The sequence below is a fragment of the Brassica napus genome, chromosome C3 (assembly GCF_020379485.1).
Source record: "Brassica napus cultivar Da-Ae chromosome C3, Da-Ae, whole genome shotgun sequence".
In the NCBI taxonomy this organism is placed as follows: Eukaryota; Viridiplantae; Streptophyta; class Magnoliopsida; order Brassicales; family Brassicaceae; genus Brassica; species Brassica napus.
The window spans coordinates 14,895,958-14,919,217 of NC_063446.1; the positions used below are offsets into that span (position 1 = coordinate 14,895,958).

Consider the following 23,260-nt stretch of genomic DNA (forward strand, 5'->3'; position numbering starts at 1 on the left):
CAAAGGTGTCGTTGATTTGGTGGAAGCTGAAATAGTATCTCAATCTCAGCCTCTCTCTGATGACGGCGATTCTACGGGAGCTTCAACCAACTTGTCTCTATTGCAAATAAATGAGATGGTTGGAAAGGTAATTTTTTTTATTAATATTTTTTTTTTATAATGATCGATTACTAACTTGTCCCTATTTACTAACTTTAAATATTTTTGTAGGCGGTTCCTAAAAGGAAAGGAGGCCGTTTAGTTGGGTTGGCCTGCCGTGCTTCTTCGTATCCGGCATCTTCTTCGCAAGCTCCGTATGCCGATCCCATGATTCTCGAGGAGCTACATGACAAAGATGAACGGATTGGGGCATTGGAGGAGCAGAACACCACTATCCTTTCTGAGAATGCCACTATCCGTTCGGAGAATGCCACTATCCTTGCTGAGTTGGCATCCCAGAAGCAGTTCAACACCGAGATAATGCAGAAGCTAGATCGTTTGATGTCTTCGAGTTCATCTTAGTTTTTTTCGGGTTTTTAAAACTTTCTGAATGTTTTTTTATTCTATTTCTGTTTGTATGAATTTTAAACTTTCTGAATGTTTTTTTTCTATTTCGGTTTGTATGAATTTAAATTATATAATATTATTAGTTTTAAATTTCTGATTTTTTTAATTTATTAATTAATTTTTAATTTAAAAACATATCTAAAAATGCAAAATTAATTTGTTTTTAAAATTGGTATATTCCGACGAACTTTGGGCGTCGAAATATACCGACGGACCAATATCCGTCGGAATTTACCGACGAACCAACTTCTGTCGGAATATACCGACGAACAAATATCCGTCGGTATATTCCGACGACTAATGTCTGTCGGTAAATTTCGACGACCAATGTCCGTCGGAATACACCGAGGAATCCACTACGTCGGAATTGTCCGAGGAACGTTCTCCGTCGGTAAATAGTTTTTCCGATGAACTCTGGTCTCGTGTGTCCGCATCGTAATATCGTCGGAAGTTCGTCAGAATTACGTTTCTCGGTATTCGTCAAAAAGTCGTCGGAAGTTCTGACGAAATTCCGACGAATTTTTTTTTTCCGACAAAACGATACCGACGGACAGGTTCGTTAGAAATTCGTCGGAATCGGTCTATTCCGACGAATTTCTGACGGTTTCGGCCATCAGAATCCCCCTGTTTTCTTGTAGTGAATATGATAGCGTTTTTTCGATTATGCTATGGTTGACATACCTTTTACTTTTAGATTGCGTTTGCGAAAATGCAAACGCTATGCAAAACTAAAGCGGAAAATAATTGATTTTCCCTCTCACCCTTGTTTCATTTTCCTCTCACTCCATTTTATTTGCCTCCAAAAATCCTAAACACTAAACTAAAATTTTAAACACAACCCCTAAATTCTAACAAAAAATTTAAACGCTAATATTTTAATATCAAATATCAAATTTAACTTCAATCTTAAATATAAACTCAAAAATTAATATTTTTAGAAATTAACCTCAAATCTTAAATCAATACCCCAAACCTTTAACTTTCAAACTCTTTACTCAAACCTTATTCTAAACTCCAAACTTGAAAACTAGTTTTAAAAATTAATCATATACCCTAAACTATAACTAAAAATATTTAAATTCTAATATTTTTATTATTTTTTTAAAATAATCATATACCATAAGCTCTAATTAGAAATCTTTTTGTCTATGAATATTATATATATATCATATCCTAAATTAATTATATATCCCAAACTCTAACTAGAAATCTTAAAATTCTAATCTTTTTATTATTTTAAAACATTTTAGTTTCAAATTTTAAATCTAATACCATAAACCTAAACTCTAAATGTATATCATAACACAAATCATATACCCTAAATCATATCACATATACTCTAAACTCAAAATTTTAAACTCTGATTTTTAAATACAAAATAAATATGATCAGTAATTAGAATATAATTTAGTTTTCATATAAATAAAATTAGTTAAACATTAAATTTTAAATTCCTAAAACAACTATAATAAAAAAATTGTTTTTGATTGATTAATTTTGGACATTGATTGGTTTTAATCGAAAGGTCACAAGTCTATTTTAGTTACTCCGCTCACTTTCTCTTTATTTGTCAGTCTATCAAAATTAGAATTACAATTTGTGGTCATTGATTGTTTTTGATCTTGTGGCCTAAAATCAATCTTCTTCATCTATCCATTCAAACATCTCTCTCACGATTGTGATTAACCTAAAATCACAAAATCATCAGATCAACGCACACAGATTGGCTCGAATCAGCCTCTCCCGATTCAAACTGTATCAGTTCAATCCTCTCTCTGTCTATCTCTCTCAGCCATGATGAAAGCTTCATCGACAACACTACTCGAGTCAGATTTGAGCTACAAACAGAGATGGCGGAGGAGGAGAAGAGGCTTCTATGGTTAAGTTCCGTAATCTGCTGATTCTGTGTTTGTTTGTGTCATTTCAATCTCAGTTACAGGTTAGTTGTTTCGTTTCTCTGTTCTGAACGATGCAATAACATTGATTCATCAGGAACAGGGGATTAGTAAGTTAAAGTTGTAAGCTTTGACTTGATTCTTAATAAACTTAATGGATTTTCATGAGTTGTCTCACCTTATGATCACCAATCTATCTACATTCTTGGGTTTATATTGTTTGTTTACTGCTGTTTTCAGTTACTTGGAGCCTCTTGCAGTTGCTCTAGATAAAGAGAAGTGGAGCATGTGCATTTACTCAATGTGAAACAGAGTTTGATGGAGATTGTTGAGTTCGATATGGCTTCTCCTTTCTTCTTTCTCTCTCGCATGATTGGTTCTCTTCATGTTTTTACTAATCTCTCAGACGGTTATGAATCAAGCTCTGATCAAGAAAGCTACTCTGAGACAAGTTCAGGTAAACTATCAAAGGTATCTATCACTATGACTCCTCTGTTTCTCTATGTTTGTGTTGTGGTGAGTTTGAAGTTTGGTGTTTATCTTAATTATTATAGATAGATAATGCGTTTGTGTCTCGTGTCTGCTCAGAGACTGCAGGTGGACTTCCATATTTGTTCTTGCTTTTGACTTATGGCTTTGTCTTATATAGAGTTATAATAATGTGTACATGCTTTGGTTTTGTTCACAGGGAGAAGAACACAAGGCATAGGAGCTCGTGAAAATTTAAATGGTGAAGCTCATTATTGAGGATGATGGTCCGTATGAGCTAATCTGAGTTTTGATGTTGAAGAAGATGAGAAGCTTGGTTGGAGAAGATGACATGGGAGCAGAGATTAGAGTTTGAGATTGAATGGGAGTAGAGATTAGAGTTTGAGATTGAATGTTAACATATGCAACTCTTGAGAAGTTGAATGTAGAGTTAGCCATAAAAAAATGTACTTAGAAATATTGTCATACTAGTTATCTCAAATCCTTGTATGTTTTGGATTTTTAATGAAAAACATATGGTATTTTATTATTTATTTGTGTTTTATTAGAGTATAAACTCCAAACCCCAAAGATCAAAAGTCTAATCTGTTAAAGTTTTATCCTCAAATTTCATTATAAATTTCAAACCCTAAAAGAGTGATATATATATATATATATATATATATATATATATATATATATAATTATAGGGTTTAAACCCCTAAACATAAAATTTTAAAACTTCAATCTTAAACTTAAACTCAAAATTTAATAATTCTAAAAATTTAACCTCAAATTCCTATTTTAAACCTCAAACACTAAATTTTAAATCTACACCCTAAATCTAATACCCTAAACCCCCAACTTAAACCCTACATACTAAGTCATAAATCTAATCTTTTCAAACTTATAATATAAATTTTATACTTAAACTCTAAGTCTATTCTAAAACTCAAACCATATACATAACTCTTAGTCTAAACCCAAAACACTATTTTCCAAACCCTAAACTTACTTAATTTTATTAATCTCACATCATTACTTTTACTTAATTTAAAATTGCTTTACAAAGTGAAAACTATAATTTTATTAATCTGATATCATTATTTTTATAAATTTAAATGTATAACTTTATTTCTTAATGAAATAAAAGTTTTAATTAATCTTCTAGATATTGAACCATTCAACATTTTAAATCATTTATCTTAACCGTAAATCTAAATTTTAACACAATTCATCTTAACCCTAAATACTATTTTCAAACATTTAATACCATATATACATAAATTTTCCATATACTGTAATATAAATTTTAAACTTTCAATAATTTTACAATAATTATAAATACAAAAAAAGATAATTTTATATTGTTTTTAGTTTCAGCCATTGATTGATTAAAAATCAAAGGCCCAAAATCAATATTCTATCTATCCTCACCCTTTATTTCTATTGGTTTGGCATGGATCACCATTTGCACCCTTGGATGATAATGAATCAACGAATGAGATTAATTGTTCATTTATTATTTTTTAATTATTTTCTAGAGATTTGAGCAGATCTCGTGTTTGAGAGAGAGAGAGAGAGAGAGAGAGAGAAAAGTAAGCGATGCATATGCATATCGACTCCTTCTCGAAAGTAAAGATCTCCTCTTTTCTATGATGATTATGGTCGTCTCCTTCTCGAAAGTTTTCTTCTTTCTCTCATCACTGAAACTGAACCAGAGCGCGAGGCTCACGCTGAGGCTTGAGCATTGTCCGTTCGTCGTCCGGTGCGAAGCTTCTTCCAACGGAAGGGTAAAAAGTCTGAAACTTTCTGAGTTTAGAGTTATCATATTCTTGCAGAAAAATCAGATCTGTGTTTGCTTGTGTAGAATCTGTCTTATATGTTTCTGTTTGGGTTTGAGAAGATTGATTAATTTGTTTCTGTCTATGATTGATCTTATTTCAATTGATACTGTTAAGTTTAAGAGACAATTCGAAATTAATCTGAGCTGTTTAGGATCTGAGTTTCAATGTAATCAGTTTCTGATAGTGTAAAAGTTTGGAGTTTAAGTTTTAGATTTGGAAATTAATTTGATTTTTGATTTGTTTGCTCTTGTTACAGGAAGAAGCCGGATATGAAGCTGTGCTGGTGTAGATAAGCTGAGCAAGAAGAAGAAAAAGAGAAAGAGGGAGAAGATAGATATGAATTAATTTTTTTTTTTTAATTTTGAATTATTTAATTATGAATTATGTTTAGGTGTAGTTTTTAATTTTATTTTTTAATTTGGTTTGGTTTGATAATTATTTTTAATAAATTTTTTGGATAATTAAAAATAAATTAATAACACGAAACATTTGCTATTGTTGTTTATTAAACTATAGCATTCGAAAGATCCGCTATAAAAAGTGTCGGACCTACGATAACGGGCGCTGTCAGAACGTTTTAGGGAACGCTATTAAACAAACTAATAGCGTTTAACGCCAGCTATTAATACCCACATTTCCTGTAGTGACGGCAACAGAAATTGACGGATCTTTTTACAGAGGAGAGTTTGTCTTGATTCCAAACAGTAAGGGATTGCGATTAATGCAGTTTTTGTTAATCACAAAAGAATATTCCTTGAAGTATCTTCCTTAATAGCCGTTAGTGCTGCTGCAGCCATATGGTTGGTGTAATGCCATTAGAGTCCTTAATCAGAGAGTGCGGGAGACAACGGTTTCAAGATTTCTGGTGGAGATGACTTCAGCTGATCTCCTAAAGCAGATTCTGCAACATGTGGAAGCTTGTGATGTTCTCTGGTGAACTTGATTACAACAATGAAGCGAATGCTCTGCTTAACAAAGATTGTGAGCTTGGCCGAGGCGATCAAAAGTTCACGTTCCCTAGCCTTGTCAAACTGCAGGAATAATTCGAGAGAGATGTGAAGAAAATTGGGAAACTAAGACCAGTATATACAATCCAATTCATAAACCAAGTGTAAAATAATGTTTTAGGAATTCCAAAAAACTATTTTAACTTATTTACTTTTATTTTTATAATCCTTATATTTTGAATTCTTGTTTCAGTAACTCAGAGGATTTGTGTTGGAGATTGAATTATCCCAGTATTAGTTTCTGAAGAAAAAGCTGAATAATAAACAGGTATTAACTAAAACTTGAACTTCTTGTATGTATTGCTTTATAAGAAGTAAAGACCAACATGACTTTGTATATTAGCGCATGAGTTCAGTCTTTAATTAGATTATTGGTTCCTGTAAAATTCATGATGAGATTTACTTATTGGCTCTTGTACTAATTTTAGACTGTTAAGTTTGTGTGTTTTGTCCAGCTACTAATTTTATTAGATTATTGTTTCTGTTATATTTCATTAGCTTCATGAAAGTATACATGATCAAATAACTTTACAACTCTTGATTAAAACTGAACTTTCCCCATACATCAAAAACAACAAAGGTTAGTAGTTTACTTGGCGCTATGTTTGGATTTCAGCAGTAAATCCAGTTCGTGAAGAACTTTTTCCATACACCAGGAATCAACAAAGTTTACTCAACCACTTTTAAATGGCTTAGACATGTTTGGGTATTGAGACACTAGACATTTTGACTCTGTTTAGTAGTCAAAAGTCAAGGTATGTGTCGACCTTATTTATAGATACATGCTAAGATATTAGGAGGGCTCTATCACATAAAGCTTGTTTTTTTTGAAAACTAAATCATAAATATTAGACTGTAGTTGACATATGTGAAGGATAATAAGTAAGATATCACATGATTTTAGGAAAATAATATTAGGTTAGCGTGATATAAGGTTGACAACGATTTATTTCATTTAGTTTACGTATATTTCTAGTGTTATGTCAGTGGCAAACCATTTGTAATTATTTATGAAAACTCAAAGATAAATACAAAATGTAATTCTCTTTTAATAGATTAGATTATTGAGATTGAGTTTTAAGTTTTATTTGTACTCTTGTTTTAATAGTATTGATTCGCCATTCTCTCATAGATGTATTACAAGTAAATTACATATTCTTATTTATATAATTTATTATTTACACAGTATAAGTATTCAAAAACTCCAACCGTGTTAAAGTCTTATTATTTTCTCTATTGACCTTTGCTTCTTACATGTCACATAAAATTTTCATACACAAACCATCAAAAACTCTTAGTTCTTAGACCCAATTTAAAGTTTAAATTCGACAGTTTATTTTTATATTTTATCTCCCTTTTTATATGTAGATAATGTTGCGTAACCTGATAGGAACATCAATTATTTTTGTCAAATATTTTTTACTGGAAATTATAATAAACAACAATCTCAAATTAATCAAATAAAGTGTAAACAATAATTGTTATTGTTATAGCCTTTTATAGGACCGATAAAAAGTCCGTGTTCAGTTGAGATCATACTACTATAAATGTCCGGCTCTAACTGGTGACCATTAAAATAGGAATATGAATGAGTAGGAAATAAACGAAGAGGAACAAAATAAAAAGAATGAAAATGAATATTTATTCTTTTTGTTCCATATCAATTTTGATAAGGAATGTTTTTCTTCTATAGTTCTTTAAAATTCAAGAAAGTGACAAGGAATTAAACGCAGCGAAAATTCCTCATAAATGATATAATTTTTAAGGAATGAGTAGGAATTGACTATTCCCGTTAATTTCCTATGTCACCATTTGGACCCTCCATGTTTGCGATGAACAAGATCTGAGCGTTTGCAATTTGTTATACTATATGATATTAAATATCGACCGGAAAGTTTGCTATTACAATGTAGTGTTCTTTTATCTTTTTGAGAAATTAGGAAATGGGCCTTTAGGATCCTTGTTGGGTTTCCATGATCTTTATTAGGCCTAGATAGTTAAAATATTTTTCATCAAAAAGTAAAACATTTTGTGGGTTTTGTTTAGGAGATTGTTTACTCACAGAAAAAAAAAGGAATCTTGTATTAGAAATTTATACTAAGGGAGGTCTGAAGAGTTAAAATTACAGAGTTATTATTACTCTTTCATGCTGAAATTGATCCATCGTCTAGATATGTCCTATACTTAAAAGTGAAAAGGACTACCTATTCTTGGATAATAAGTTAAAATCTTTGTGGCATACGATCCACTAAGATTATATTCATCATATTGCTAATGCTTGAAAGAATAGTACAACTTTTTTTGGTTAAAATGTTAAGGTTTATAACCAGTTTTCAATTTTACAGAGTTGTGGAAGACCACTTATTACAGAAAAGGAAGGAAACAGCAACATTAGACAGGAGAGAGTGAGAATATTACAACTTTTTAGTCTTTTGTTTTCTAATCACCACTTTGAAGATTTAAAGTACAACAACAAATATATTCGTTAAATAGTAATTACCAAATATTAACACACGTAACAGAAAGAGAAAATGTTGGTTCATCTATCTGATATTTGATGATAGAAAGCGACCAACGAGACAATTTTGACATTACTTGCAAAACAATATTGATTTGATGTTTATAAACTCATATTAAGTTTGGATCTAATGCACATATAACTGATCCAAAAGATTCTATTTTCATACTTGTCCCGACAATGAGCGAATCTTGCTACAATTAACATTAGACAACAAATAAATATTAATTGCATGGAACGCCAGTCTCCCAAGTTTCATTTCCTTTTCACCCTAGAACACAGTATTCGATCGGAAATGACTTATGGCTCATATCTATAATAAGTTATAGCGTTCGAATTTATAAACAGAACAAATAATTAGTTCTTATCTTCAATATTTTGATTTTCACCCTAGTAAATTACTTATATTTAACTACTTGCAATTCGAAGCTTAAAAGTATATCTTTTATTTTCATTTTCACGGAAAAAACCTAGTAGTCACCTTCGCTAATTAACGTCTGTTAGACATAAATTTGACTCTATGAAAGTGGGACAAATTATTAATGAAACTAGAGTTGTTTAGTCTAAAACTTAGTTAGCTAGCCCAAGTGGATTAAAAGGAAGCACCACCAGTTACACGACAGTTCCGTGTATTCTAGATGTTTCTTCTAGGTCGTCTAGTGCAATTCTACAGTTTTTATTTTGTCATCTAATTATAGTACATCATAATATATATTCAAACATCTCTAAATAAGTAGGCTGCCAAAGTAAGTTATAGATATTTTACAATCATACGTTATATATTCTCAATAAAAGATGGAAAAGAATTTAAAAGATTAATTACAACAAATAGGGGAACATGCAAAGTCTTGCAAGATACATAGCATAGCTGTATACTATTGAAGGTTGACAAAAAAAAAAAGCTGTATACTATTGAAGATTCCACGCTTGAAGAATCTTGAAAGGTAATTCGAATCTCGAAAGGAGAATCTAATCGGCCGATCGAGATTCTTCGTATAGTACCAAGCTTTCGTCATCTTTATATATGAAGAATATTATAATGTAAAAGGAGAGGAAGTGGGTCATTCGTGACATCAGCAGAACGATAAAATATAATTAGACAAGGATATTATAACGATCAGTGATGGTTTAAGGCTAAATAAATCAATATAAAAATCTCATGCATCTTTTGTTGATCTCCTAAACCTAAAATAAGATTAAGAAAACCGTAATGTACAATTAGGGCTTTAAGACCAACATTAACCCGGATTTTTAGGGTTATTTCTTAGTTTTTAACTAAAAAAAACTAATAACCGATTCTTAAATAAGAGATATAAGAGCCGGTTCTTAGCCGAAAAGTGTAAAAAAAAAGTGTCAAATCATGAATTAAGAACTCTAAATTAAAAGCTCGGGTTAATCATGTTCTAACAAGTAGGATATAGTGTGTTTTTTATTCCAAAAATAAAAGTCGGATATAATCTATTATTGACTCATCGAAACCGATGGGAGTACCATTTGATGATGACTGTATTATCGGCAATCTGACCATAATCTGTACTTTCGGTCAATACAATGAAAAGAATTACATGTTTGCATACATAAAATATAAGACGATTCTCTTAAAACACACAAAAAGTTATTATAAAATAACATATAAAGAAAAAAATGACTAAAAAAACTTTTAGTAAAAATAAAAAGATTAGTTATCAATAATGAATAGCATATTTAATAAGTAGCACAAAAATAATAGTATATTTAATATAAATAAATATTCTAATTAAAAAAAATAATTAGTCTAAATTTTATATCTAAATCTTAAATCATAAAACTCTAATTCCTAAATTTCATCTCAAAAAATCTAAATACTAATTTTAATCATTTAACCCTAATATTATATGTATTTTGTATCTTTTACGAAATGATATTTTAACCATTCTCTCTTATATTATTTTTAAAACTAAAACATGTGGCGGTAGAAATTATAAAGCAATATTTCATAAATTAATAAACATACACCATAAATTAATAAAAAATTCGGTTTTAAATTGGATTAGTTCAAAATATAACACAAATAGATAAGATAATAAAATAATATTTATTTAGAAAATTTTATATAAACATACGTCTTTTTAAAATTATAAATTAATAATTTATATGTATATACATTTTATATAAGTACAAGCAAGCCATTATATTTTTTTTTGCATATCTACAATGAAATTATTTAATATATTTTGATGAAATTTAATAAAATTATATCTAAAATCACATTTAAATTCTGTGTAACATATTTTATATACACCAAATAATATAATAAAACCAATATGAATGTCGAGTTTTAAAAATAAAAAAAATCTAAATTTTTTTCTGTAAATTAATAAAATATTATAATCCCAACATTATTAATTTATACAGTTTTTATTTTTGGAACATAAAAATGTGTTAGTGTCATCACGGGATATAAAAAATACTATATTATTATTTATACATAAGATTAATTAAGATATTTATATATTTATCAACAATAGTAGTTGTCGGTTTTGTAAAACATATTCTCTGACTGACATATGAAGACACCTGTCCAAGGATTCCCAAATTAAAATATTTATCTAATTTTGGATAATAAATAACAATCCCAGTTCCTTTCACGTCGTCACACGTGGATAACTCTTATCAAAACGCATCGTTCTGTTGCTTACGCAAGCACACAAGCTCTCAAGATACAGAGAGAGAGACCGAATCGATTCCAAAGTCTATTCCTTTCGTTGCAAAGCTTACGAGTATTCCATTAATGTAAGCGGCCATATATCACTCTGCTGATGTAGTAGTATCTTCCTCCAGTGCTTAAAGCGTAAGTCTTTCCCCCCCCACGCAATATCTGTTAATGGAAACAAACCGAACCTTCTACTTTTAGCTTAAAAAGCTCTGTTTTTTTTTTTTTTTTATCTCTCGCCGTAATTTCTCTTCAAGGAAGACCACTCGTGGTAGTGTCGTCTCCCTTTTGAGTTCGAAAACTCAGAACTTTGGTGTCTTACTAAAGTTCAAGTTTGGAGTTTTGCAATTACGTGTTGTTTGCTAACAAATGTGGTGCTGATTTTCGCAATTTTGTGGAATTTTGGGCTTTTTTTTTTTTTTTTTTTTGCTGCGGTGACTTTTGTCCTCTTTGAAAGTTTTCCCCCTTTTTAAGATAAAAAAAAAAAAAGTTTGAGGCTTTCTTGCCAGTTTCAAAGTTCTTCTGTGTACTTATTGGGAACAGTTTCTTGAATTGATTTTTGTGACGTCTTCTATGTTGTAGGGTATTGATGGAGGTTTGATTCATTAAAGTTGCTACGTGAGAGCGTTTTCAAGAATCCTCCTTTGCTTTGTAAGATTCAATTGAAAGATCCTTTCTTTGAATATTTTGAATAAAGATCAATACTTGTTGTTGTTGTTGTTGTTGTAGAGTCAGCTAATCATCAACGTTATGGAACACCCTTTTGCTTCCAGAGACAAGGTGTTTGGTTATCAAGATATGTCAACAGAAGAGATGGATGGTTTCAGCTTTGGTTCTGGTGTTAGGAATCTGATCTCTGACGATATGTTTAACTCATCTTCCAACTCTGAGCTTATGAATTTCGACTCTTTCTCCACATGGTGCAACAGCCCTTCTTCCGCTACTGATATCTTGTTTGCTCAATATGGTCTGTCGACGACCTCCCAGCCTATGCCCTTTGGCGCTATCACTTCATCAGGTCTTACTCGTTCGTTCCATGATTTGGAAAGCTCTTACTATGGTGAAGAAAGACTGTCCATCCAGGAAACGAGCTCTCAGTTTCATCGCTCGTTCGATGGTGATGAGTTAACTGGCAAACGACGCAGGGTGGCTATTCCTAACTTGATGAACTGTACTATTCCCAGGTCTTTGAGCCACTCGCTAGATGAGAAGATGCTCAAGGCATTAAGCTTGTTTTTAGAGTCCTCAGGTTCAGGAGAGGGCATTTTAGCTCAAGTCTGGACTCCTATTAAGATAGGAGACCAGCACGTGCTCAGTACATGTGATCAGGCCTATTTGCTTGACCCGAGGCTGTCCCAGTACCGTGAAGTCTCGAGGAAATTCACTTTTGCCTCTGAAGCAAATCAGTGTTCTTTCCCGGGTCTTCCTGGCCGTGTCTTCATCTCCGGAGTACCTGAATGGACGTCAAATGTTGTGTATTACAAGACGGATGAGTATCTGCGTATGAAGCATGCAATAGATAATGAAGTCCGTGGCTCCATTGCAATACCTATCCTTGAAGCTTCTGGGACAACTTGTTGTGCTGTCATGGAGCTTGTCACTTCCAAGGAAAAGCCTAATTTTGATACGGAGATGGACTCTGTTTGCCGTGCTCTCCAGGTTGATTCACTTTCTCTCTACATATCTCTCTCTCTCTTTTTCAATTCCTTTTTCTTTTTCTTTCTCTTTGCTTATATGTATGTTTGCTTATATTAGTTCCAGTTATATTATATACTACCTTTGTTAGGAATTTTGAAGGTCTTTGGAGACATAGATGATTTTTTCTAAGGTTGTCTGCAGTTATTTGATTCTCTCACTGATCAACACTTGATAGCAAGAGTATTAAGAGTAGATTTAATCTGGTTTAGTTCTAGGCTCTTCCAAACATTCTAGGAAAACCATTGAAAATAGATAACTTGTGTCAGTCTTGTCTTAAACAATCTGGATGTTGATGTCTTTTGCAGAAGCAAGTGCATAAAACTACTTTTAAAACTTTATGCAAGTTTGATTTAGGGTCTGACAATCTTTGTTGGCTTAAGAACTGCCCGAGTCTTCTGCCTTTGTCAATGAAAGCTTCCAAGGCAGCTCTCTAGACAGTATGTTGTGGCTGGTTGCAACCTGAGGTTACAAAATACAGTTACTGATTCCCTGTATTAGCAGAGAGATTCATGTTTTCTTTTTCCTTTTTACTTTTCAGGCTGTAAACTTACGGACATCAGCGAGCCCTCGCCCTCAGGTAACATCTGAACCAAACAATAGCTTACTATGTATGTACAATACAACCCATTATTTATCGTCACTTTATGCCTCAATCTAATGGTTTGTCTGCTTTTCAGTTCCTCTCCAGTAATCAAAGAGACGCTTTAGCTGAAATACAAGATGTTCTCCTAGCAGTATGTCACGCACACAGGCTGCCTTTAGCTCTAGCCTGGATTCCTTGTAGTTACGGCAAGGGGGGAAAGAATCAATCAGGTGAAAGTTGTGTTCTTTGCGTAGAGGAAACAGCTTGTTATGTGAATGATACGGAGATGGAAGGCTTTGTGCACGTCTGTTTGGAGCATTGTCTAAGAGCAAAGGAAGGAATCGTCGGCAAAGCTTTCGTATCAAACCAGCCGTTCTTTGCTTCTGATGTAAAGGCTTATGACATCAGTGAGTACCCTCTTGTTCAGCATGCTCGAAAGTACGGTCTAAATGCTGCTGTTGCTATAAAACTGAGGAGCACTTACACTGGTGAAGATGATTACATACTTGAACTGTTCTTGCCTGTAAGTATGAAAGGAAGCTTGGAGCAGCAGCTTCTATTAGACAGCCTTTCGGGTACTATGCAGAGAATTTGTCGAACTCTTAGAACCGTTTCAGATGTAGGGGAAACTAACAAAGAAGTGAGTAAAGCTAAATGTTCAGGAAACTTCCGGACAATGTTATCAGATTCAGAACTTAACTCTACTAGAAATATATTTTCGGATATGTCCTCTGATAAAGATAACAGTAGTGCAGGCTCTCAAGGCACTTATGAGCAGGTATGTGATGCAATTTGGTTCTTCTATAGATATTGTGAACCGAACTTACTAGATTGAGCATTGATTTTTTTCTTAAATTTCTTGATAGGAAATGAGCAAAGCTAGAACACAAGAGAAGAAGAAAAGCACAACAGAGAAAAATGTGAGCTTAAGTGTTCTGCAACAACATTTTTCTGGGAGTCTAAAGGATGCTGCAAAAAGCCTTGGTGGTGAGATTTCCACAGTTTCTCTCAGGATGGATGCGTTTCTATTACCAGACAAACTTTTTCTTACGCTTGAGTTTGTATCTAATCTTGCAGTTTGTCCCACTACGCTAAAACGGATATGCAGACAACATGGGATCATGAGGTGGCCATCTCGTAAGATAAACAAAGTGAACAGGTCGTTAAGGAAAATACAGACGGTGCTTGACTCTGTCCAAGGTGTGGAAGGAGGACTCAAGTTTGACTCAGCGACAGGCGAGTTTGTAGCAGTTTGCCCTTTTATCAAAGAACTTGATACCCAGAAGGATCCTGTTAGAGGTCAGGAAGATGTGGCGGCTCAAGATACTTCGTTTGAGCTCTTGGAAGCTAAATCAGTCGACAATGAAATCAAGTTAGAGGAGGATATCATCACAAACGGTAACAAAATCTCTATACCATAAGGCTTGGATGGAGAGACTATAATCTGAAGCCACTTTCTGGTTGTGCAGGATCATTCGTGGAGGTTAATGCGAGTGGTCAGCAATGGGCTTGGATGGCTGAACAATCTAGCTTCCATTGCAGTGAAGGAATAAAGAACAATGGCAACTTAAGCTCTCAGGCAATCAGATGCAGTGGCAGTATCAACGAACCGAACCAGTCCGTGTCATGCAGCATGTCAGGTTCATCAAATGGATCAGGTGCAGTTATGCTACGAAGCTCATCGACTTCCATGGACGATAGTAACCAAGTTAGAACACAGAAAAGCAACAGCAGCGAGAGTGGATCAACAAAGCTCACTGTAAAAGCTACTTACAGAGAAGACACAATACGTTTCAAGTTCGTGCCGTCGCTTGGGTGTTCTCAGCTGTACAAAGAAGTTGGGAAACGTTTTAAACTGCAAGAGGAGTCGTTTCAACTCAAGTACTTAGACGATGAAGAAGAATGGGTGATGCTGGTTACAGATTCTGATCTCCAAGAGTGCTTGGAGATATTATATGGTATGGGAAAACACACGGTGAAGTTCCTGGTCCGTGATTTGCCTGCGCCTATAGGTAGTTCTGCTGGCAGCAACTGTTACCTAGGAACAGGCTTATAGCATCTACTGCTCAGTTATATATGTTATCCCTTGTGAAAGAATGTTTTTTATTTCTCCATATATTAGTTTACTTATAAGAAAAGGTATGAGGGATAAAGACAGTTTTGGCATAGTGGAGTCGGGATACTGTATATGTTTGTCCTTTTATATAAATCAGAGAATAAGAAGTTTGATGTCTAAGCCAAGCTACTGATGTTGTACTCTTGGAAAATTAGTTTTGGTATAGTTCGGCTCTGTATAACTAAGCAAAACGGTTTGGTTCTGAAGATAAATAGCTTAGAACCAACACCAAGCGTTCAACTACATATGAAAAGACAAACCAAAAGTGAGACACAGAGAAAATGGCAAAGGCAATAAAACCCGTTACCATCTTTGTTGTCTTCTTAGTTATCTCTGGTATAGTGGTAAGTTTATTAACAGAGATTTTGTTAGTAATTAACTTCATATTATCTCTGGTATAGTGGTAAGTATGGTTAGATAATATAAAAAATAAGAAATATATTCCGTTTAATTTTATATTTATAAAATAATTGTTATAGGAGACATTACAAGTATCAATATTTGTATATATAATAACAAATATGCGACATTTAATCCAAATAGCTGAGGCTCACTTGGTTTGATGATTGATCATATGGTTGGCATTGTTATAGCTAGAGGCTAAAACAGTAACTATTAACTTTCATAATTCGCAACTTTTCATAAGCCAAAAGAATAATCCGAACCAAAGAAAATATCTACGTGTTTCAAAAACATTCATTTAACAATCACATGCATGTAGATATGTACTGTTTAGAAAAAAAAGAAGAAGCTATATTACTGTGTCTGACTGCCGTTCGATTGATTCACGTTTAAATCTACCATAAATTTTAATATTTAATATATTAATTGATAAAAATGAAATTTTTTAAATGAATCTCTTAGAGCATGATTAAACCAGACTCTTAATTTGAGGTTTTAACTCATGATTTGACACTTTTTTATTTTTATTTTATTTTTTAAAAACTTTTCGGCTAAGAACCGGCTCTTATAACTCTTATTTAAGAACCGGTTCTTAGTTTTTTTTAGTTAAAAGCTAAAAAACGGTTCTTAACCGAAGCTAATAACTTCACCCTAAAAACCCTAGTTAATCATGTTCTTAGGTTTGTTTTTTCGAGTCATTCATACCAAAAATTACTTTCCTTTTCTCTCTTCTATTTGTTTTTATTTTTATTTTTTATTTCCTTTTAACTTTTTATTTTTGAAATACCCCTTGAGATAGATACTCTAATAAGCGAGTTCGACCATGCTTGCGACTCAGCATCTGATGTGTCTATCCCACATAATGCCAGCTGCTCTCCGTTGCCAGCCACAAGAATCAAAATATTTCCTCTCTCCGGTCCCCTATAATGATCTGATGGGTCACTTGCCCTCCGAGTCAATCCCAAGTTGACTCAGTCCTCCGAGCCACGCTATTGTTTTGTTTTTTCATGATGGCAGCTAACGTGACTCGTGTTTTAGCATGCCAATTTTTTCATTACAACCTCAAAATAAATAAATAGCATATCATCACGACAAGTGTAGAGTATGAGCATATTTATACGTACGTTTAAGTCCAGAGAAAAAAAAGTGAAATAGTGTAAAGCGAGAGAGTAGAGAGAGATAGGGCAATGACAACGAAGTCAGTTTCTTCCCTCGCCATATTTTTCATCCTCTGTCTGGTTATCTTTGGTAAATTAACTAACTCTGAATTTCTCATTTTGTAAAAAAAAAAAAACTGATTCATTGGATTCATGGTGCCTCTTGGTGATCGCATGCAATATTTCGTTATACTATATCAATATGTAACGTATATTTTCTTAAGTATCTTTATATGAAATGAGCAGAAGTGCACGAGACAGAAGCGCAGGATAGAAAATGTCTTAAAGAATACGGAGGCGACGTGGGTTTCAGCTTCTGCGCGCCTCGGATATATCCGTTGTTCTGTTATCGGAGATGCCGTCAGAACAAGGGCGGCGCGAAAGGTGGAAAATGCCGTTCAGAGGCCCGGCACTGGTATGAAATGCTTATGCGATTTCTGCAGCAACACGCCTTAAATCAAATTCTAAGCGATCGTTACATACTTTGGCCGTAGACGCAGACGCCTTGTGTTTGAATCTTGTATGTATCATGGTTTGTGTAATAATATCCAAGTAGTAACTTAATTAATAGCATTAAGTGAAATAAATAAAATAAATAAAGAGAACTACGACTTAGTTTTCTGTAATTATACTTTAACATAAGTTAACAGTAAAAAACTCAAGAGTTGTTTGAAATTGAATTGATGTTTTTTGGTTTGTTCTGTCAAATGTTTGGTCTCCTTATATACGTTTGATATTTCTGAAAAATTAATACATTATGGGACCTATAGACGATGGTCCGTATTGTATCTACTCTACACAGACCACTCACTATGATATTTCTTATCGGATTCATTTATACGAGTGGTTGCAAGGAAGTTAATGAAAAGCCTAGTGGGTTTGAAGGTCTTTAAAAGATGAATAGCACGACAAGTACTTTAGACGCCACTTAGACAAAACAGCATAACTTGGAGCGAGAGACATATCTGAATAGAGAGAAAATGGGAAAGACAACAAAGTCAGTGTTCATCATCGCTGTCCTCTTCTTCGTTATCTCCAGTGAGTTTAATCCATGTTTTACTAAGATTTTGAGATTGGATATATAGCTGTACTAGTTGTGCTTGTTACTAATAAAAAGTTTTTCTTTACCAAAGAAGGGCAAAGAGTTGGTATAGTGATTAAAACTTTTATCTTTTCTTAATGTATTCATTATTTTTACAAGGTTATCAACTTTAAAAGAAAAAAAAAGATAAAAAATCCAATAACATATATACCACTAGTGAGTTCGTCTAAGCAAATTAAACCTGATTACCTGATAAAAATATAAGAGTCCAAATTTAACATGGTCTGACCTTTGCACTAGGGGATGAAAGGGCCTAGAAACACATAACCTCTTTACTTATATTTAACATGGTCTGATCTCAGTTTCAAAAAAAAAAAAACATGGTCTGATCTTACTTATTCAAAAACAAGTTTTTCCTTTGTTAGTGACAATTAGTTAAATCCACTTCTGAATTTATTGTTTTTTGCGTTTAGTTTTGAATTTTAACATATTGTCTTATGAACAAAAATTGTATCGTACTTTGTAATTAAAATAATTTATGAGAAATCGAAGAAAAATAAATTGTATTAAAACCGTAAATTCCTTTTTTACGTATGTAAAATTATATTTGAAACAATCAAATGGAGACGTAAATGGTATATGAACAGAAGCGGCGGCAGAGATAGAAGTGGGGGAGCCTGGGTGTGCAATAGACTCCCGCGGTGACGTCGATAGACTATGTGTTAAACAACCACCATTATGTGATTGTTATTGTCGTTTGATCAAGCGTGCCGTTGGCGGAGGACGCTGTGTTGGACATATCACCGAGAATCTTGGATGCGTATGTTACATGTGCAACACGACGAACGCAAGCGATAGCTACAAGCTCTAGCTGCAGTTCTAAGCTTCAGTTGTCTGTTATAATGGAATCTGTTTGGGTTGTGTGAGTGTGTCTGTCGTCGTCGACATGTTCATGTGCGATATTAACATGAGCAACAGAATATCTACTAGTGTATATTCAAATACAGTACATTAAAAAAAAACATGAGTTCACTTCAGTTTGCGACTCATTATATAAAATAAAGGTTATGCATTTACATAAGCATAATCTCATTCTGGTATAATTTAAAATGTTTCGGTGTGTGTGTTTGTATGTAGTCGACATGTTCATGTGTGATATTAACATGAGTTCGCTTCATTTTGCGACTCATTACATGAAATAAAGCTTAAATATTTACGTATAAGCATAATCTGATTCTGTTATAATCAGGGGCGGACGCAAGATTGTTTTTGGTATGGGGCACATAACTAGGTTATGGTAACTAATGTTGAGTTTAAATGAGTATTAGACAGTTTAGTACTAGTTATCATGGGAGAAAAATAATTTAGGGTGGGGCACATGCCATTCCCCCTTAACCTCTAGGTCGGCCCCTGGTTATAATTGAATGTGTTTGGCTGGGGGGGAGGGGGGTAGTTTCTGTAGTCATCGACATGTTCATATGTGATATTGAAATGAATTCGCTTCAGTTTGCGATAAGAACACAAAATATCAAATGATTTCATGTGTTGCTGTATTGTGCTTCAACGATACATATATATAAGAGGAGAAACATATCTAGTTTCCTCAACTACTAGTATCTGGATGAGAACTTACAGGCCTGGAATGTAGAGTCTGCGTTTGCCACCAGCTTTTGTTGCTCAAGATTCCTTCATCAAATCCCTTGATTACCTGTTAAGCAGTATCACAAAATTACCTTTTGTCCAGTGTAGATAGAAGCAGTTTAATGATTACCCAACGCGAGACAGATACGGTAGACCATTCCCCAGAGAACTGCAATCGGGTCAATGTGGCCAGTTGATTATAGTAGATCCATTCAGCTAATATTATTCCAGGATTGAGAAAGATCACCTAAGCGACAATTCTCCCTGATGGAACCATAGCCACATAGTTAGCAGTAACCTGCAACATTTGAAACGTTTTAACAATATCTCAGCAACAAGGATAACAGTATGTTCTTTTTCTTCTAATTTATTTAATTTTAAAAACGTTACACGCCATAACCGAAATCATACAATTCAACAAGTTATAACAAAAACAACTGAATCATGAAAAGAACCAGAAACAGTTGAATCATCATTTTCGGTTGACTTTAGTGGTAGAAGAAGAATACACCTAGCTGCTTCCAACTCTGTTTCTGCATCCGTGATTTCCGTGTCCGCGACCCTTGATTCCTTGAACTATGAATGTATCTCTCTAGACTTTGCAGACGTCTTTCTTTAAAGAATCTTTTTTTCAGAAGGTCTTATAAAATCCATCGAACTCATCAAAGGCCGATGGATATATTTCAACTCTATATTTCCATCTTTCAGTTCCTTACCTGAAAGCCAACCGGTACCGACTTTGATATCTTTATACTGAAGCCCTGACACTGTGGTCATCATTGGAACCTTCATTCAAAAAAGCAGGAGAACGCTCCAAAGGTTGGTACAATAAGGCAGAGTCTGTCCACAATGTCATGAACTCAAAGATTGACAATCCCGACACGCCGAGTAGCAACAGTATTGTGTCTCGACGGCTAGTGAGATTATTGATTTTACAGCTTTTGTTACTTGTTTCTGAAGCTATAATGACTCTTGTAGCCATACATCTTGATGTATTTGGATTCTTGATGGTTTGACCATTTTTAGATGTTGAATCTAGATTCATAACAAGAATCAATCTCAGATTCCCAAAAGCCAACAGAAGTAAAATATGTATTCCTTAAAATTGTTATCATATCTTATATATTAAAACAGAAGTCACAACTATGATTCATGTGCGATTTTTTTTAAAAAAATAGACCTTATGGACCTATTCCTATAAAGTCATACTACATTTAATCTCTAATTTTATCATTTAAATTTTGGGTCAACCAGAAATTTTCATTGGGCTATCAATAATTGAATTTAAACAATAGAAGATCCATTAGATTTATAGATAGTATGAATTAAATATATATAATTTAATGTTGAAAAACTATACCTCAATATGTTAATTATTTAAATATTTGTCGATGTTAACTTTTAAAATTATAAAGATTTTTTTTTCAAATAACAAAAATCATATTATCTAACAATGATTAATCTTTACTACCTTAAACCAATGAAAACAAATTTTAAACTATATAGTTTATTTTAAAAATTAAACAAAAACTAAATGTTTAATTATTTACTCGATAATATAAATCTATGAAGCGAAAATTTTAATTTTTTAAAAACTTTCTAAATTTGTGAAATGTTACAATATCTTTGAATATGAAAATAAAATAATATTTTACTAATATTTATATATATAGTTACGATTTTAATAATGAAATAATAATCCGAAAATATATATATAGAAGAAGATAGAAATAGATGTGAAAGTTTGAAACAATCTATTCAATGAAAAAAATATACCGTAAACTGATTATGTTTTAAAAATTGATAGACACATATATATTATAATATATATCAATTTAGAATTGAAAATAAAATGTTTATATAAAAATAAATGAAAACAAAAATCTGCGCGGTTGCGCGGACCGAAATCTAGTCTTATCTATTACAATAGAAGTCATGACTTCTTTCATGTGTGGTATTTTTAAATGGATATTTTCCTAGAAAATTATTTACATTATTTTTTATGTAGTTGCAGCACCAAATCCTAACAATATATTAATTATTCTTTTTATTCCACCGAATATAAAATAGACATAATAAACAAATGTAACCAACCATTTTAACAAAATCCTAACGTCTAACATGATCGTCTACGTACATTTGATATATGTAAAGCATACCCATTGTATAGTTGTTTAACATAAAAAAAATACAAGCATACATATATAACCAGAAAAATACAAACATATATTAAATATAATTAATTTATTTCTCAACAAAATCTAATTATCTATTCTATCAAAATAGAAGTCACAACTTCTCTTCATATGTGATTTTTTTTTTAAATTAGACCACCTTTAAATTTTTTTATTAAATATATTTTAATAAGACTAATAACATATAGAATCTTTGAAATACTTTAATCGTAATATCTTTTGATATCTTTCATTTAAAATATAAATAAATATATATATATATATATATATATATATTAAGAGTTTCAAAACTAATCTATTGATTTAGGATCCTATTTTTATCTACCATTAACAAGTCATAGTAGGACCACTTAAGAAATTAGTTAATATGATATATTTGATTATTTACATTAATAATAAACCAACTATAAATTTGATTTTTTTTAATTATAAAACAATATGCTGAGAAAGAATCTAATAAAATCTTACTTAAGAATTTAAATATTTTTATAAAATAACATATTAATTAATTTTGTAATTAGTAATATAATATTATTATAAATCAATGTTAACTAAAATTTTATTATAAAACAATAAAATTAAAATTATCTACTATATTTTTTATAAATTCTATAATTATATTATGTATTATATAAAAATAGAAGTGCTATATGAATTAAATATGACAAAATTATATTAAATAGTTAAATTAATAAATTTTAGTTTTTATAAATTGTTTCATTTAAATAAATTATTAGTTTTTTTTTTTTTGACAGCAAGACATTCACAGACTCATATTGACTCTGTAAACCAAATCGGCAACTCCACATCCATATGAACGACGAAAGACAGTTGTTTCCTAGCACTACGTGCCAAGCTATCCGCCCTTTGGTTCCCCGTTCGGGGAACATGGATGATGTCTGAGTTGAAGAAGCTTCTTCGTAAAAGCTTGATATCTTCCAGATAGGTTTCAAATGCTGGCCATTCTTCTGGTTCCGAAACCATCTTCACCAATTGAGAACAATCTGTTGCAAACGTAACCTGAAACTGTCTTAGATTCTTCATACATTCCATTGCCCAAATCAATGCCTCCACCTCCGAATGAAGAGGTGACAGACACGCTCTTACATTCCTTGCTCCTAATAAACCATCAAAACCTGGTAAGGTACTATACCATCCTTGTCCCGAAAATAGTTCATTCTCTTTCCACGAACCATCTATAAAACACCAGCGTCCTGTAGTTTCTAATGTAGGTCGGGCCTGTACTTGCCTCTCCCTTCGTTGATCAGTGTTAACCTGTGCTTCAGCCCAAAGTGTCGATTCCAGTTCTGCTAATCTAAGTGTTTCCCTTGGATCAATATCCAGATTACTAAACACTTTATTGTTCCGACCTTTCCATATATACCATAATATCCATGCAAATTGGTGGCCATCCATCTTTGGAGTAACTCGCCAAAAGAGATGATCCATGTTA

At 32.6% G+C, this 23,260-nt stretch overlaps 1 protein-coding gene, 2 long non-coding RNA genes and 1 pseudogene across 6 annotated transcripts; all 4 read left to right on the top strand.

Moving 5' to 3' along the window:
• The first annotated feature begins 1,316 nt into the window (after positions 1-1,316).
• Positions 1,317-3,472, top strand: LOC125584324. The gene is made up of 2 exons (XR_007321295.1): positions 1,317-2,912; positions 3,130-3,472. It is a non-coding gene; the product is annotated as an uncharacterized LOC125584324 (long non-coding RNA).
• Positions 3,473-4,480: 1,008 nt separating this feature from the next.
• On the top strand, positions 4,481-5,256 carry LOC125584325. Its single transcript, XR_007321296.1, has 2 exons — positions 4,481-4,702; positions 5,013-5,256. It is a non-coding gene; the product is annotated as an uncharacterized LOC125584325 (long non-coding RNA).
• Positions 5,257-10,906: 5,650 nt separating this feature from the next.
• Positions 10,907-15,490, top strand: LOC106388325 (protein NLP8). 4 transcript variants are annotated; one of them, XM_048752667.1, is made up of 8 exons: positions 10,908-11,111; positions 11,556-11,624; positions 11,703-12,632; positions 13,210-13,248; positions 13,349-14,032; positions 14,121-14,241; positions 14,332-14,652; positions 14,724-15,490. In XM_048752667.1, exons 3-8 carry the CDS (start codon positions 11,724-11,726, stop codon positions 15,308-15,310), a joined length of 2,661 nt encoding a protein of 886 aa, XP_048608624.1. In that variant the 5' UTR covers positions 10,908-11,111; positions 11,556-11,624; positions 11,703-11,723; the 3' UTR covers positions 15,311-15,490. The 4 variants fall into 4 exon arrangements, with proteins under 4 accessions (XP_013683827.2, XP_048608623.1, XP_048608624.1 ...); XM_013828373.3 differs by having other exon boundaries at positions 10,907-11,111; positions 14,121-14,652; XM_048752666.1 differs by having other exon boundaries at positions 10,907-11,111; positions 11,709-12,632; positions 14,121-14,652.
• Positions 15,491-15,760: 270 nt separating this feature from the next.
• On the top strand, positions 15,761-19,191 carry LOC125584326 (annotated as a pseudogene).
• The last annotated feature ends 4,069 nt before the right edge of the window (positions 19,192-23,260 follow it).

Excerpts from the sequence above, each read along its gene's own strand:
- LOC106388325 (XM_013828373.3), top strand. The coding sequence starts at position 11,724 with ATGGAACACCCTTTTGCTTCCAGAGACAAGGTGTTTGGTTATCAAGAT. Across the intron at positions 12,633-13,209 it reads CTGTTTGCCGTGCTCTCCAG|GCTGTAAACTTACGGACATC; the intron begins GTTGATTCACTT and ends TTTACTTTTCAG. Across the intron at positions 14,033-14,120 it reads CTCAAGGCACTTATGAGCAG|GAAATGAGCAAAGCTAGAAC; the intron begins GTATGTGATGCA and ends ATTTCTTGATAG.